Source organism: Emydura macquarii, unplaced genomic scaffold (genome assembly GCF_026122565.2).
Source record: "Emydura macquarii macquarii isolate MOO-44397 ecotype Brisbane River unplaced genomic scaffold, CSIRO-AGI_Emac_v2 contig_1644, whole genome shotgun sequence".
NCBI classification, from domain to species: Eukaryota; Metazoa; Chordata; order Testudines; family Chelidae; genus Emydura; species Emydura macquarii.
Window position 1 is genome coordinate 26,796,726 of NW_027131781.1, and position 16,845 is coordinate 26,813,570.

The 16,845-nt window shown below is 51.1% G+C and overlaps 1 protein-coding gene across 6 annotated transcripts in view; it reads left to right on the forward strand.

The window, feature by feature from the left end:
• Window positions 1-11,962, forward strand: part of CPEB1 (cytoplasmic polyadenylation element binding protein 1) — a 76,096-nt gene extending 64,134 nt beyond the window's left edge. For all 6 annotated transcript variants that reach the window (XM_067556012.1, XM_067556013.1, XM_067556014.1 and 3 more), the window contains 4 exons: window positions 1,079-1,277; window positions 6,731-6,825; window positions 8,977-9,057; window positions 10,548-11,962. In XM_067556012.1, the coding sequence (XP_067412113.1) occupies window positions 1,079-1,277; window positions 6,731-6,825; window positions 8,977-9,057; window positions 10,548-10,658 (486 nt within the window). In that variant the 3' untranslated portion in view covers window positions 10,659-11,962. The remainder of the gene's footprint in view (window positions 1-1,078; window positions 1,278-6,730; window positions 6,826-8,976; window positions 9,058-10,547) is intronic.
• The last annotated feature ends 4,883 nt before the right edge of the window (window positions 11,963-16,845 follow it).

Sequence of the window (16,845 nt, forward strand, 5' to 3'; positions counted from 1 at the left end):
AACAAATGGCCTTCATGCATGATGCATATTGCTCTTACAACTTTGTGTGCTTGGTCCCAGATGTAGTCTAGACTGCCCGTCTGGATCTGAAGGTTGGTGATCTTAGGGCTGGCGAAAGGTGCCAGATTGGCATTCGTGACAGAAGCCCCTTCTGACCACTGGGCAGGCACAGGCTGGGCAGCAGCCATACAAGTTTGTGAGGTTCAGGAATTGAGCTTCCTGTCTCATCTGGACAGGAACAGTGTGCTCCAGACAGCTCTCCTGTTATCTGCTCACTGGCAGCACCTTCAGGCGTGGGGATTTTAGTTCTGGCAGAAGCTTCCCCTTCTCTGCACCCTACGTCGGATGCTGCCGATGGATGCTCCTGTTGAAATTGGCAGTAGGTGGGATGGTGCATTGATCCGTTCCAACAATAGGTCTCTGCAGGGCGATGTGACTGGGCAGTAAATATAGGTACAGACAGTGGGTAAAATCAATCTTGCCTGGCGGGTTCCTGGCTGCCTGCCCCAAGGGACTTGGGCTTTTGATTCCAGTCCGGAGCTGGAGTGCAGTGATGGGACGTGGGTTACACGCCAGTGCTCACTCACCTGGTGGGGCTGCTCCCAAGGTGCCTGGCGCTGGCGTGGGGCTGCCGAGTGGCGCTGAGAGGGATCAAGAAGCACTGAGGGAACTGGAGGCTTGAAGGGCTCAAGGGCCAGGAATGTTTCCTGCTGAAATAGTCCCTCTTGCCTTCCAGCAGCTGGGCTGTCTGAGGGCCAGGGGACCCCAGTTAACCAGCCTGGGGGGGATGGAAAGCCGAGAGGGAGGGTCCGTGACCTCTTGGTGGGGCAGTCTTCGCCACTCCCCTGGAATGGCGCCGTGCACAGAGGGGCGTACAGAGCACTGTCGCTTGTGATAATGGGCAAGTCCCACCTGGCGCAGGAAAGTCTGAACTCTACCTTTGGACCCCAGCAGGCGATGGGTGGCCAGGGCCCTGTAACCTGCTGAGTTCAGTATTGAGCAGCTCCATCCCTGCCCCAGGTTTTAGCTTCCCGGGCTCTAGCTCACGGGTGACTTACCTACTCATGGGCGGTTCCAGGTGCAGGTGATCCCCTGGGTCCTGGCAGACAGCAACTTCGTGCGAAGCCCATCCCAGCGGCTTGATCCCAGTAAGACTGTCTTCGTGGGGGCCCTGCATGGGATGTTGAACGCAGAGGCCCTAGCAGCCATCATGAATGACCTGTTTGGCGGGGTGGTCTATGCTGGCATTGACACGGACAAGCACAAGTATCCTATTGGTAAGTGGCAGAGCCCTACCCACTCTGCATCTCCTAGGGCTGTGTGTAAACATCCCCTTGACACTGCTTCTGCCAGGGGTTGTATTCCTACTGCTGGGGGTTCTTTCCAGGGCTCCAAGTGCCTCTTGGGACAGGGATTGGGAGGGTGGAGTTGGAGTCTGCCCCCTTCCTGCTCCGTGGGACAGAGCAGACCAGCCACGCTGCAAACCAGGACACCCTCGCCCTGATGGCAGGAGTGGAAAGGGGAGAAGGTCAAACACTGGCTTGCCAGAACAGGGTCCCAGCAGCGTATGACTAACCCAATTCCCAAAGTCAGGTGCCTTGCTAGGAGAGCCGGTGGGCCATGTGACAGGCCTCCAGCCCCTACCAAAAGAGCTGTTCTAAGCAGTGTCCATCCCTCTTCCCTGGAAGTCGGGGTTCTCCCCCATTCCTTACTGTGCTCCCCCTGCTTCCTGGGATTAATGGGTCAGCTGCAGTTAGCATCTGAAATCTTAGCTCTTCCACCAGTGGCTGAGTTGGTTTCTGAGCAGCACTTGCCTGATGCTGCTGAGGGGACTGGAGTGAATTGCTCTTTCAGCCCTTGGGGACCTACATCCCCTGGGAAAGGCATTTTTGTGCCAAGGTTCACAGCACTGGTACAGAGGGCACTGTCGCCTGCTTGCAGCTTGGGGGCCGAACCAGTCCTGGCAGTCGAATGCCCCATCTCCTGAGCTTCCCTCAGTTTCCTCGGCTCCCCTGCCCTGGGCAGGAAAGGAGGCAGGCAGGCTTGGAAAAGAGCTGGCTCCAGGGTGAGCAGTCCCACCTGAAGGGCAGCACAGCAGGTGGAAGACAGCACCTGAATTCCTGTGGCCCACACCAGCATCCCCACACCTTACTGCAAATCTCAGCCACTTCCTCTTCCATGCAAATCCTGGATGGAGGGCACCAGACCATGCCAGTGCAGTCAGGGGCCTTCAGACCCAGGTCTCCATCTCAGACAGCCCCCCTCGATCCCTACTCAAACTCAGGTTGACACCTCCATTGGAAGCAGCTCTGCCTGGTCCTTGTGCATCCCATGCACAGAGCAGTAGAGCTTCGGGGGGAACCAGTTCGTGGGAACCTCCCCAGACTCATGGGCGAGAATAAGCCCACAGCCTCTAAGGGCAGGGAGATCACGAGCCATGGGAAATATTTGCAGAGCAAATAAAGCCCTATCCTGCTGCCCTGTGAAGCTGGATTATGGGGACCAACTTCCAAAGGGGGAATTGTACAGTCAAATCAGCACTGGGTTCCCCTGCTTGCCTTCATGGAATGCAGCAGGGTAGATCAATGCAGAAAAGACCAGGCACGGACATGCTGATTGTGCTAGGTGTGTGGGAACATGGAATTCTTCCTTTTGGACCAAGGACTGGCAGCCTGAACCAGTTTGAGAATCCAATAGTAAAATACAGTTTAAAAAAAGGACTGTCAAGCAAGAGTGCACTGAGTGGTGTGAAACTACACGCAAGTTGGCAGCTGCCCTGGACAAGGTCAAGTTATTTGTCAGTCTTCACACATCTTGGCAAGGTGTGTAGTAATGGCCAGAAATCCCTGTCCCACTGCTGTGACTGGGAATTATTGGGCTGTCACTTCCGGCTACCATTGAGGGTCACAACACCTTAATGTCCTGGCTCTTTCTCAGGCTTCTGCTTTAGGTTGCTTTGCCTCACCACAGTCTCCACCTCCTAGTCCAACACGTGGCCATGGAGTGATGAACAGCAGCAGTAGAGCCCTTGGGTCCATCACTTCTTTCTACCACCCTGCTGCCTTCTCTAAGGACTGAGGAATCCTCAATGTGCACCAGTTAGTTTATCCTGGGATTGCCACCAGAGAGACGTGCCTTATTTCCTTGGTACTCGTGGACTCTTACCTGAAATAATAGCCTCCTTGCTATACTCCTGGCCCTTCTCAGGCAGCCAGGTCCTGACAGGTCTTGCCTCAGCCCTCTCCAAGCATGGAGGTCATCAAGTGGCATCAGGCCAACAAAAATAAAGATCTGTCATCTGCCACCCTGTGGGCTTCTGCGTGTTCTCACAAGCAATGCTGCCATGGGTGTATGGTCCCTCTCAACCTAAAATCACATGGCCTGAAGGGTTGCGGACTGCGTGTGTGTAACTAGCAGGTTTGTGTAATTTCGTTTCTTGTAGTGACCACTTCCCTTGCATGATGTGTTCCTGTAGGGGTGCTCCCCAGCCAGTCGGGGATGCAGCCGTAGTTATCATGATAGAGGGTGTTTCCCATATGAACAGGATTCCTGTTCTTAGGTTATTGGGCTGTCCACCATTTCAGTGATTGTTTGTTTGATCTTTTTCAGCATCACCACTATTTTGGGGGGTGGGGAGGGGTGTGTGAGAGCTGTAGATGTAGGGCTCGCATGTGCAGTCGTGCACGTTGCACTACAAACTTTTTTCTATCATGGATTCAAATCTGTTTCATTCTGGTATGTGGGGCTTTGGTCCTTGGTCAGCTGCTCTGACACACGAGTTCCCCCACTATCTTAGTGATACAATAGGAAGCTTTCTAGAAAGCTGAGGCTATTCAGAGCCTTCAGAAAAGGCAATTTACAACCCCGACTCCTGTCAGACGCCATGGAGGAGTACAGGTCACGTGGCATGCTGAAGCCATCCGTGAAGTACAACAGGAGAAAATAGCTGTTTGCAAGTAATAGCTAGAACAAGTGTGGGGTCAGCCGCTGCCCTCTTGTCTCCAAGCTGTCTGCAGGTCTCCTGGCCAGCCCAGCGTGGCGTTATACCCCTGAGTGGTGCCAGGCTCTCTCAGTATGACAGCAGAAAGGCTGCCTATAGTTAGGATCGAATGCAAGGAGTGATCGCTGTCCAAAGGAGGCACCTTCTAGAACTGGGAAGGTGGGTCCGAGCCCCAGTGTCAGCAACCTACAGAAACATCCCCACATGACTGAAAGTCTGCAGTATAGACTAGAGATGAGAGCATTACAGCCCATTCCTCATCCTGTTCGTAGTCTCTGCAAGTTGGAGGTAAGTAGAGCAGGGCTCTGTCTGAAACATCCAAGTTCCTAATAGGCTTGTTTTCAAAGCCTTCCCATTTTACCGTCGTCAGACAGCTTGCGTTTCACGAATGGATGGAAGCCGTCACCTTTTCCTGTCTTGGATCGTTACCTTTGATCTTACATGTGCACCCAGGGACTCTCCCCAGCATCACGGTGACAATAATAGTGGCTTGAGGGAAGAAGGAAATTCATTTTGCTGGTCCTGGGCAGTTTTTTCCTAATCAGGGTTCTGGCTGGGGAAAGCTGAAGCAAACTGACTGCTTCTGGAGTATTTTAGATTCAGGACAAACACCTGGTGCCCTGGGAATTCTGTTACTGCCCTGAGCTGAGGAGGAATCCTGTCAGAACAAGGTTTCCTTGGAAGAACATGAATGGAAGATGGCTATAATGGGAAAAACAAGTGTGGTCAACAAACAAAAGTCCAGTCTGTGAGGGTGCCTGTTGGGAATTACCTCCTACAGAGGGCATGCCTCAATGAGTCACAGTTCATGATACCTCTCTCAGGACCCAAGATGATGTGTGCTAGTAAATGGATTGTTGGCTCCTGCCATCTTCCCCAGGGCAGTATAAAGATAGGAATGAAAGCAGCAGTGAGTGTGCTTTTCTGGCTGACGGGGCAGTGGATCTCAGGCCTGATTAACCTAGCATTGTACCTTCAGCTCTCTTTAACTCACTGCAAATGCAAAATCAGTCCTCCACCCAGACCAGACTTTAATAAAATACATGTATGATGTGACTCTTGGTCTCATGGCCTCCACAAGAGGAGTCATCAGAACTTACTCACCTGGCTGGTGCAGTCGGTAGTTTAACTACCATGGCAAATATGGCTTCAGGTGGCCATGGCCCAGTAGGGTTTGCTATGGATAGGAGTTGTCCGAGCAGAATGGTCCGTGTCTGTAGTGTAACATTCTCACCAGGATCAAGAAAAGGCAGCTCTGTACACATCCAAACATTAAATGCTTCCTTTGGGCATCAGCCTTATTCCAGTTTCTCTGAGAACCAGTATTGTACTTTGAGACAGGTCATCCTCAAACCATCACAGCGTTGATTTCCGCGCCATTCAAGAAATATTCCTCCTGCAGTTAAGCATCCAAGTGCAGTCTTTAGAAGCACTTGCAGTCTCAAGCCAGAGTGGTAACGTCTCACATATTGAAAACTACTAAATAGCCACATGGCCATCAGTACATAAGTTGACCAAGTTTTGCATGTTGGTCATCCAGTCTTGGCAAACACCAATTCCTTTCTTTGGCCAGAACACTGCTCCTCACCTTAGTGCACCCAGGCAAAGATGGAGACTTGCACAAAGAAACCCCCTGGTTTTGTATGACCTGCTTCCTAGCCTGGAGGCACACTTCTATGACAATCCCATTGCAGTGGATCCATGGACTTGAGCTCATAGAACAGGGAAATGTATCCATGCATGCCTGAACTTTCTTCATGGATCTGGCCCCCTCTGGAGACACATGGATCCTCCAGAGTAGAGATGGAAACTTGACATCCAAATACTTTGGTTTGTCACTAGGTAGAATTTACCCTGCTTTGGAGTAGAAATAGTCTTTCTCAAAGCACAGTCAGGCTTGGCAGAACCTGATTTTTACTCTATAATTTTGATGGATAATATTGATAGCTATTAAGCATTTTTACTGTTCTTTAAATTGCACAGTTGTGGGATATGGAATCATCAGACAATTTAATGACAGGCTGAGATTCAAAAAGTTAAAGCTTTATAATTGTCAACACCATGTGTCAGAATATACAAAGTGAGAATGAGTTTGATTTAAGGATATTTAAACTGTTTTTCTTTCTTTACCTATATGTAAATCATGATTATCATTGGAAATGTTCTAGTTTCCTTAGTTTGTGTACAGTGAAATCATTTACTGATAACAATCGAATCCTTCCAAGCCCAAGAATGGTTGACACACACCTAGTTTAGGAAAATACATCTGAATTATCCTGGCAACAGATGCTGTCTCAGCTGGAAGGAACTCCAGGAGGCAGGGCATCATGGCTGCCATGGACTAGTCTTGTTCTGCCCCCAAGTAGGCTGCAGTAACCAGTGTATCCCCCCTGCAGAACCAACACTGGGACAGACCTTACCATAAACTACGCTGAACTCCTGTGCTGTGCTTCCACATGTTCCCATGGGGTGTGGGAGAGGGGGAGGCATAGCCACAAAGCCTTGATGCTCTTCTGGTAGAACGTACGCTGATTGCCTAATACTAGTAGAATTAGGCCAGCTGCCGTGGTGGGTTTTCCTTCGGCCTGAAAGAGCAGAGCCTGGAGTTGCTGCAGTTCAGTTCTTGGGGTGGTTCTGGGGTTGGCTTGGTGGCAGCTTGTTCTGCAGATTCTCCCACAGCCTGTTGCATAGTTTCCTCTGATGTTGCACTAATGATCTGGCTCGTTTCAGGATCTGGCCGTGTTACCTTTAACAACCAGCGCAGTTACCTGAAGGCAGTCAGCGCTGCATTCGTGGAGATCAAAACTACCAAGTTCACTAAAAAGGTAAGTGGAGTCGGCAGAGGCTGTGCTAGGGCCATCTGGCACCCGCCCCGGTGTGGTAGATGGCACTGTACCTCTGGGTGCGTTCTCTGAACACCACTCACCTGCTAGCTTCCCATGGCCCAGCCCCAGGCCCTCAGTTTGGGACACAGCCAACTCCATGATGTGGAGTCAGTCACGTCTGTTCCTTGGACTCCTCCCCTGTAACCATCCTGTGGCCAGAGATGCTCCCACGTCCTGCCAATGCCTGTCACAAGTGGGTTATGGGGTGGAAAGGACAAGCAGCATTCACCTGCCATGCTCGGTCCTGACTCCTGCCCCCGGGGCAGCTTGCTTGCCTGCCGTCAAGCTGTGCCTGGGGGGCTGGAGAATGCGTTCCTCTTGAGCCGTGGGATGTAGCAGTGACCACACAGATGCACCCATGCGTGCGGTCTGGGAAACAGACGCCAGATGCTCTGCTAGACTCTGCTGTGTCCAGGTCGGCTCCTGGAGGGCCCCTTGTGTTGTGCAGGCCCTTCACTCCAGCACGAGCATGGAGCGTTGGTCGGTGCGCCAGCTCCAATGCCAGCCCAGGGCTGTCTTCACTAAGCAGTGGCTGAGGTTAGGTCAGGGTCACGCTGCCCCGTGAGCTGCGTCTCGTCTAGACCAGCCCTGAGGCTGAGCTAGAAGCGGGTGAGACTAACACTTCTGCCAGTGCCGGGGTGGGGAGGCTCCAACTGCAGGGACCCCGGGTTGTTTGCTCATCCGGCATGAGGGAAGCGGGGCAGTGCCAGCTGTCCTGCCGTGGGGGTGCTGCTCCCTCAGCCCTGCCATTGCTGTCACCCTGCCTCCTGTTGGGCAGTGTCGCTGCTCAGCCGTGCCCATGCCAAGAGCTCTGCCCCAGGGACCAGCAAAAGCTGCCTGATGTGAGGAGGGGACCCTGCAGCTGGGACTGGTGGCCAGCAGTTCCAGGCCTGACTGGGGTGGATGGGTCAATGGCCCAGGAGCTTTCCCACTCAAACAGCTGCGGTCTGCCCTGCCTCCAGAGGCGTCTCTGCTCAATGGCATGCCCCAGGGCATCTGCACGGGGCCTCCACAGAGCCCCCTCTGTTCATGGGCAGCTTTCTCCAGTGTTACACACACTACTGCAGCCCGGCCTGCTCCCTAGAGGCTTACCTGGGCAGTCCCCCTTGCCCATGGGCTGGGTAGTGGATCTGAGAGCTGGGGGGATCAGGCTGGTTCCCCTCTGCAGGCCCTTAGCATCCTTCATGTCCCTGTCCCCTGCACTAGAGCAGCTGCTCCCTGCAGGACACAGGTCTCCTGAGATGCACACGTTGCTTCCTGATAGCACAGCAAAGCTGCTGTGGTCTGAAAGCACTGGAGAGTCTCTGCTCTGTTGCAGTGTGGCACGTGAGCGCTGAATACTGGGGTTACCAGCCAGGTCTCCCTCCCTGATCTCTGGGGACAGGCCCAGTGGCCTTAGCAGGGGATGCAGGGAAAGGTGGAGACTTTGCTAGCTGTAAATGAGGATTCTGGGTCTCTCCACACAGCTGTCTGGGAATCCCAGCTTAGCTTGTGTTGCAGGATAGGCCTTGGCTGTGTCTGCTGAGTCTGAGCCGGGTTGCTCCTGGCCTCTGTTGACTGAGCTCACCTGGTGCTGAGCTCGGCGTGAGACTTGTTCAATTTGCACCTTGGGTTGCCTAGTGCAGGGTGGTTCGAGTCCTTTCCCTGTGCCCAGGGAAGTGATTCCAGCACCCTGCTGCAGCTGGCTGGGTGCCCCTCCAGAGGGGAGCCGCTGTTCCCGGATGCCCAGCAGGGAAGAGCTGCCCCAGTCCAGTCGGGGTGGGCTTCAGACAACTGGACAGGCAGGGAAATTATTTCTCTTGTCACCCTGGGCTCCCCACAGCTGAACTCGAGAGCTTGTCCTCTGCAAACAGGCCACCCCCACCCCAGGGCTCAGCCTGTCTGGAAACAGTGCTGAGAACAGAAGTCCCCAAGAGCCCAGCCAAGCGCACTGTCCCACATTGTCCAAACCTCCTTTTCCAGCCTGGCATTACCCAAACTCTGCTGCAGCAAGAGCCAGGTGCCAGCTGCCGCTAGAGCAGCACTGCTCTGGCCCGGCCCTGCCTAGTGTGCTGGCTTCAGATGGGATTGACTCTCCTTGCTCTTGTGCAGGTTCAGATTGACCCATATCTAGAAGACTCCATGTGTCAAGTCTGCAGTGCCCAGCCGGGTCCCTTCTTCTGCAGAGACCAGGTAATGCTGTCTGCACTGGGGATCAACCCTCCGCTTTCACTGGCCAGCTGTGCTCTAAATCTACGAGCAGGAGTTCCACATGCAGCAGGTCCTTGAGGAATAGAGTGGGGTCTGTTCACCCAACTCCTTACAATGGCCAAGTGGCTTATAGAGGGCACCAGCATACTTAGCGTCTAGGGATCTGCCGCAGGTTGCACATGGAATGATTGAATCTCCTGCTCCTGGTCAGGTGCCTGAGACGACCCCTCTGGGAAATCCAGGTGCCTTCCCAGCCTGCAGAACAAAGGACACTAGCCAGTGTTCTGGCAAGGGGATTAATGGGCACTTCTGGGCAGGACAGTAGCTGTGTTAGCAGCCCCTTGGTACAGCACATAGCACCTCACCTGCCCCATCTCTTGTTTCTCAATTGTTCTCATTCTGCACAAACATCCCTAGATCACTGCCAAGCAGTTTCCCCTTTGTCACCGGCTGGCAGGGCCAATGACAGAAGAGCAAGATTCCGTTTTGCCTGGGAAGGAGGCAATAACTAGCAGCCCGGTGCCAGTACTGACTTAAACTGCGAGTTAACACATTTTTGCAGCCTTACGAAGCTGTCAACTCCGCTCAGTTTCACTGGGATGCTGGTACGCCCCAGGAACCTGGAAGGAACAACTTACGTGCCATAGACAGGGATCAGGCTGCCTTGAGCTTGCTAGAAAAGGGAACCATTGCCTAGAAACACTAATCTACAAGCCTGGTGCAACTCTTGGCTGTGAATACGAACACGGGTCACTGACGTGTACCATACCTTCATTAAATAGGAGTGGCCTGTGCTGTGAGCTGCAGTCCGTAGTGTAGGCATCTGTGCCCTTGGGAGTGCTTTGCCCCCAGAATTAAGGAATGCATTCATAAGAGTTAGACAAGCTTCTATATTCCATCTCCTATTGAAAGGGGACAGATTTAGGTAGGGAATGGAACTAGTCAAAGCTGAATTCAGCAGTTACTTGACTTGTAGAGAGGGCTACAGTTACTCTACAGCTCTGTGATACAAAGGTTTCCTGACCAGTTCGCTTCCCCAAGCAGGGCTCTTGGACCAAGGAGAAGACTCCGGTCTCTGGCTCTTTTAAAAAAAGGAGTCTTTACTTTATACCCTCACTTAAATTATACCAATGCAAGGGGCCAGTGTCATGACCCTGGAGCCTGACATCGCCTTGCTACATGTGCATGGAGGCAGTGTCACAATGTTCCCTCTTGCTGTGCCCCCTCAAACTCAGAGCGGGGATTGGACAGAGACAAAATTCCCTCAGGAGCAAAGAACTGTTCTGTTAACACCACACTGCTGTGAATGCTGGATCACTCCTAAATTAACTGATCCTCTAGAGGCAAGATGACTTATCCCTTAAGCTAGTCTCCCATTCTTTCAGGAGAGACTCAGTTGCTTGCAGCAGCCTGCCCTGTCCCACTCCGCTGTGAGCCCCTGTCTGTAATCCCTGCCCATCTCTTCCCCCCAGGTCTGCTTCAAGTACTTCTGTCGCTCCTGCTGGCACTGGCAACATTCCATGGAAGTCCTGCGTCACCACCGCCCGCTGATGCGCAACCAGAAGAACAGAGACTCCAGCTAGAGAGGCAGCAGATGCACCAGGAGCTGCCGCAGTTGCAGGAGAAAGTTCTTTTGTTAACCTGCCAAGTGGAGAGAGCACGAGCGTGCCTGCCTGTGCCAGACCCAGACTGGGAACGCGCTTCCTGAGGACTAATGGGGAAATCTTACATTCACGTTTGCACTTGCTGGTCTTTATTTGTTTCTGCACTAATGCACAGTGAATTTTGTCGGGTTTTGTTTGGGTTTTTTTTGAGGGGGGAGGGCCCCTCAAACGATTCTGCAGTTCCCAGACTTTGGTTCCTTGTTTGCTGACAAGAAGCAAAAAGAGCCATGTATTGAGAAGGTGTTATGCAGATGCCTTCACCTAGGTTTTTTATTTATTAAAGGCGCTTTTTTACATTCCTTGCAATACTGATGGTAATAATGCAGGTCTCATTGGCTCCATTTTTTTGCAGTTGCCATACAGTGCCTTTCCATTCATTTAACCCCCATCTGAACGGCATAAACTGAATGTTCAGCTGGCGTTTTTTACTGTAACAACAAAGGAGCCTTTGCTCTTCATTTAAACCAAATCATATTTCATATTTTACGCTCGATGGTTTTTACCAGTTCCTTTTTACACTCTTAAAACGGTTTTTAAGTCGTTTGAAACAAGAATTTTTCTTTCCTGGCAGCTTTTAACATTATTGCAATTTGTGTCTGGGGCTGCTGGTTAGAAGACAAGTTTCACAGTTGTGAATCGAGGGGTTTGCAACCAAAAAGGACAGGGTTTTTGGATTTGAAACTGGACCGGATAGACGATCTCTGAGCTGCTGTATATAGTTTTAAATAGTTAGTTGCACTTTTTTAAGTTGCACTTAAGGGGGGTTGATAGAGGTTTTTAATCACAAAGTCACAGGACTTAATTTTCTTTTGTAACTGAGCTAAAAAAGGGCTGCGTCTTGGTGAGCAGACAAAGGTTCATAAGAGCCCTTTCTCTTAGAGGGGACAAGTACCTTTCCCTTTGTTTTAAGAAATGTAAAAAGCAACAGTGCAGTCAACTGAAATGCTGCTGGGATTTGAGAACTTTATAATTTTTTATTTTTACTTTCCCCTCTATTGGAAGCTGTGTGCCAAAGAACCAGTGTCATATTTTGTTCCCTTTTTCCTGCTGAGCTGATGTGGCATTGTTGCATATCCCAGCTGCTCTTTGTGGGTTTTTTGTGAAGCTGTGTGTGAAGTCTCTACCTCATTGTAGTATATGCAGGCAAGACTGCACTCTCCTACAGACGCGTGGAGTAAGCTGTGGTGTAGTTTTTGGCACATAATAAACACGTTGCAGCAGTTCTTGGTCTGTTGTTTTGATGGGGACAGGCAGGGAGGTGGGAAGGAACTGCACTGGGGGACCAGAGCCCGTGTTGAACAGCAGTTGTGGACACAGGAACTAAGGCTTGTCTGCGCTTAGAGCAGCAGAAAAACCTTAGTGTGGGCTGTTCTGCTGTAGATGCTTCAGTTGGAATAGCTTATTCCAGGTCAGCAAAGCAAGCAAAGCTGTATTGCTATGCAGTGCCTTATACGAAGTACAATAGCATAACAGAGGCCTAGCTTAGGCCTCAAACATGTTGATCTAGCTAAAGCACTTGTGGTGTGAAATACACACCCTCAGAGATGGGAGTTAAGCTGACCTAACACCAGTGTAGACACTGCGAGGTGGATAAAAGAATTGTTCTGTCGACCTAGCTACCGCCTCTCAAACTCCATAGCAGTGATGGGAAACCCCGTGTCTCTGGAACAAGCAGTGCTATTCATGAGGGCGTAGCCTGAGGGGTTTTGTATGACTAGTAATAATCAGCTTACCCTTCACTGTCCTGCTTCTGCCTCTTCTGTGTGTGGGCCAGGCCTTAATGCTTTGATCGCTGCTGCTCTCCCCTCCTTACAAGAAACCCACCAGCGGGTCCCAGAACAGTTGGGGGAAGATACAGGGAGATGTTCACGCCATGCTCCTCCCCCACAGAGTAGCCAGCTGGGACCCTGTGGCAGTGTCACCAGGCTCCTAGGCCAGCCATGCTTCCCTTTGCCAATTGGAGCAGGGACTGATCCTTCACTCCACATAGGAGATGGGGTTATCGACTCCCTGCTTATGACTAGCGTATGAGCCAGGGGCTACCTCCTGTGGGTCGGTGCTGTGGCAGCTGAACATGTCAGCTGAAGCTCTTCTCTAGGCTGCATTTCAATTCGAACCACAAATGCAGCAGTGAGTGGTGGGCTGAGCGCCCCTCATCCCACATGGTCCGACCTCGCCTCAGTGCTATCCCCGGCACAATCCTGACCAGGAAGGAGTCAAGTGACATGGCTGAGTCTTGCTCCTGACCCTGCTTGAATAAAACTGACCACACCCAGCATCCTTCCCTGACCCCAGCATGCTCTCAGGCTGGTATCTGGGTACATGCCCCAAGAAGTGGTGGGTGGCTAAAAGCTGCAGGGCATTCCTGGCTGCCTCCCTCTTCTGGCTCTAGTCAAACAATAGTGTGTGGTAATGAGATGAAGTGGCTTCCTCTGAGCCCAGTGACGTGCTGATGCCTTGGTGAGAATTATTGCAGTGCTAAGACAGCTGGAGGCAAATCACTCAGTATGTAAACATGCAGGGGGGGCAGCCCCTCGTCTAAAGGGAAAATGCTCTTCTGGAAGTAGAAGCCAGGTATATGCAGCTGAGTTCTGTACCAAAGACATCTAACACCTAGAAATGTTCAGCTGTAACTGGTCTGGACCCTCTAGGCATTCTCAGCTTTCTAGAAAAGCTATTTTGCACAGGATGCAAGTTTTCCAGAAGCAATGGTTCTGGATAAACAGGAAACAATTGTAACTACAGGGGTCTCTGACAACTTTCCTGCCAAATGTCCTTCTGCTGTGATGAAGAAAGGAGGGGGGTAGGCAGTGGAGCTGGATGAATGTTGTCTTGGGAAAGATGACCAGTAATCCCACTGCACAGCAAAACCAACATCTCGTAGTGTTTTCCATGTTATAGCTGTCTGCATTCAGCGTGTTAGAGGGACAAGGTGAGGGAGGTAGTCTTAGCTGATCCAATAAAAGATCTCACCCACCTTTTGTCCCTTTGAGCACTTACTCTATTGAACTAGTCTGAAAGTACAAGGCACGTAGAATGAGTGGGGCTAATGTTCACAGGAAATAGTGAAAGAGGAGACTTTAGCCCTATATGAGGGACATGTCCAGCTATTGGATGTGAGTCATAATCAGATGTTAACTTTTGGGTACAGATTACCAAATGGTGCTTTGCTGGACATCCTTCTGGCCTTTTTCTAACAAACAGCTGTGCTCAAATAAATGAAGAATTGACCTTGCTTGCTAGATGGTTGGTAGCTTTATCCAATAAAGAATTTCAGAACAGCACTCCAAAAAAACTAGTCACTCACGGGGGAAAAAATGCACAAAGTAGGTACCAAGCAAACTAGACAGATGCCAACTAGAGAAGTCTTTGATCACCATTTACCCAGGGTTGGAGTGCCTTTGCCTGTGCAATTCCATTGTTTTATGGTCTTCAATGCTAGGTGCAACAGACGTCTGGCTTTGTAACTATGAACAGATGTGCTGGTTTGTAGCCAGCATGTTCTGCCCAATGCCCCTTGTGAGCCAGAGTATCAATTCCTGCCGCTGGCCCCTCCTCTCCATGGGTCACAGGTTCCAAGGTGAGTGAGGGTTACTGTGCTCAGCTAGTCTGACCTGAGGTGTGACACAGGCTGGAGAACTTCCCTCCAATAATTCCTTGAGCAGCTCTGGTCTCTTGGTCTGCTGGAGCCACCATCACCCATTCTGCAGTGTAAGTCTTGGCAAAGGCAAGGAGCGGGACCATGCCCTAGCCTGATCCAGATCATCACCTGCCAGGACTCTGCTGGGATCAGCCTCAGGACCAGCATGCACCCTCCCTAGAGCAGTTTCCATGTGCCCCAGGAGACGTGTGGGTAGGCATTGGAAGTTTTGTCATTAACCTTCTCTGAGCTAAAACTGACTCCCCCCCCAAAAAAAAACCCCTGCACACCCTGCTTTGTACCCCCAAATGTGCCTGTCCCACACCCCTCCTCCAGCTGTGACTGCTGCCCACCTCCCTGCCTGGCATACCGTGCCTGGCTCAGGTCTGGTCACTTTCAGATCTGGCCCAAAAAGTTGCAAAGTCTTGACTCAGTGGAGATAACCAGTGTTTTTGAATGAAAAGTCAGGATCCATCCCTCTCACCATCTCCCTTTGCTGTATTTAATCCTCCCTCCCTCTGTCACAGACTGGAGATGCTAGCTTAGACTTCCACCTGTCTAGAGCAGGGCTGCTCAACCTTTGTGGGCTCAGGACCCGTTTGTAAATGTTTCTGGCCTGTCATGACCCAGTAAATAGTCTGAGGGTGGAGGGCCTGTGGCAGTTTCAGTTGGATCTTGTCCTCTGGGGCGGTGGGTCCTGCCTGGCCCTCTCCCCACAGGGGCGGCTCCTGCAGCTCCTGTACTGTGTGGCTGGCTGGGCTGGGCTTTCCGCTCCAGGTGTTGCAACTTCCAGGATTGCAGCCACTCAGGTTTGGCCCCGTGCTCCTCTCTGGACCGAATGTGCATGAGTGGAGCCGTGACCTGGCTCGTGGGGTTGCAGAGTCACTTGCTCACATTTGGCCCACCTAGGCTCCAGTTGGCATGATGGCCAAACCTGCATGATGCTGGCACCCCTTTGGTTGCCGTGCCTGGAGCTTGTGATCCACTATGGCCTCCCAGATCCCTTTCTGCAGCACTCCTTCCTAGGCAGTCATTTCCCAGTTTGTACCTGGGCAACTGCTTGATTGTTCCTTCCCAGGTGGAGTATTTTGCAATTGTCTTTATTGAATTTCATCCTGTTGACTTCAGACTTTCTCCAGTTGTTCAGATCATTTTGAATTTTAATCCTATCCTCCAGAGCACTTGCAACCCCTCCCAGCTAGGTATTGTCCACAAACTTTAAGTGTACTCTCTCTGCCATTATCGAAATCATTGATGAAGATATTGAACAGAACAGAACCCAGAACTGATCCCTGCTGGACCCCACTTGTTATATCCTTCCAGCTCAACTGTGAAGCACTGATAACTCCTCTCTGGAATGGTTTGAAAACCATTTATGTCCCCACCTTATAGCAGGTTGCATTTCTCTTGTTTGTCTGACGTGACCTTCTCATAAACAGTATCAAAAGCCTCACTGAAGTCAAGATCCACCATGTCTACTCCTTCCCCTGCTTCACAAGGCCGGTTACTCTGCCAAAGAAAGCTAGCAGGTTGGCTTGACGTAATTTGTTCTTGACAAATCCATGCTGCCTGTTACTTATCACTTTTATCGTCTAGGTGTCTGCAAATTGATTGCTTAATTATTTGCTCCATTAGCTTTCCAGGTACTGAAGTTAAGCTGACTGGTCTGTAATTCCCTGGGTTGTTCTTATTCCCCTTTTTAGAGACTGGCACTATGTTTGCCCTCTTCCAGTCCTCTGGAATCTCTCCCGGCGTGCATGACTTTGTGAAGATAATGGCTAATGGCTCAGATATAGCCTCAGTCAGCTCCTTAAGTATTCTAGGATGTATTGCATCAGGCCCTGCTGCCTTGAAGACATTTAACTTGCCTAAGTAATTAACTTCTTTTCCCCTGTTTTAGCCTCTGATCCTATCTCATTTTCACTGGCATTCACTGTGTTAGATGGCCACGTGCTACTAAACTTTTTGATGAAAACTGAAACAAAAAAGCCATTTAGCACTTCTGCCATTTCCGCATTTTCTGTTATTGTTTTCCCGACCCCCCGTCCTGTGAGTAAGGGGCCCACCCTGTGATTGTACCCTATTATTAAAGAAAGATGTATATAGAATCTAGGGATCCCATGTCCCTATTTTATAGGGTTTCTCTGATTTCTGTGTTTTGGGAGTCTCAGCCCTTACAGACATGTTGTGCCAGACCCCTCCACTGCCTCCCCTTTTCTCTAATATACCAACTCAGGGTCCCCAGCAGCAGCAGCCTGTTAGATCCTCCCTCAGGGACAGATAGCAGCACTCTGCAGACCGGGTTTAATCACTCACCACACCGCAGAGGGGTAGGGCCATGTAACTACCTGTCTTATACTGTAGGGGGCGCTGAGGCACAGGGGATCAGTGACCCCTCCATGGCCCAGCAGAGTCACAGCTGGGAACAGCAGGAAAACCCTGCTGAAGATGCTAGCAGGACCCAGT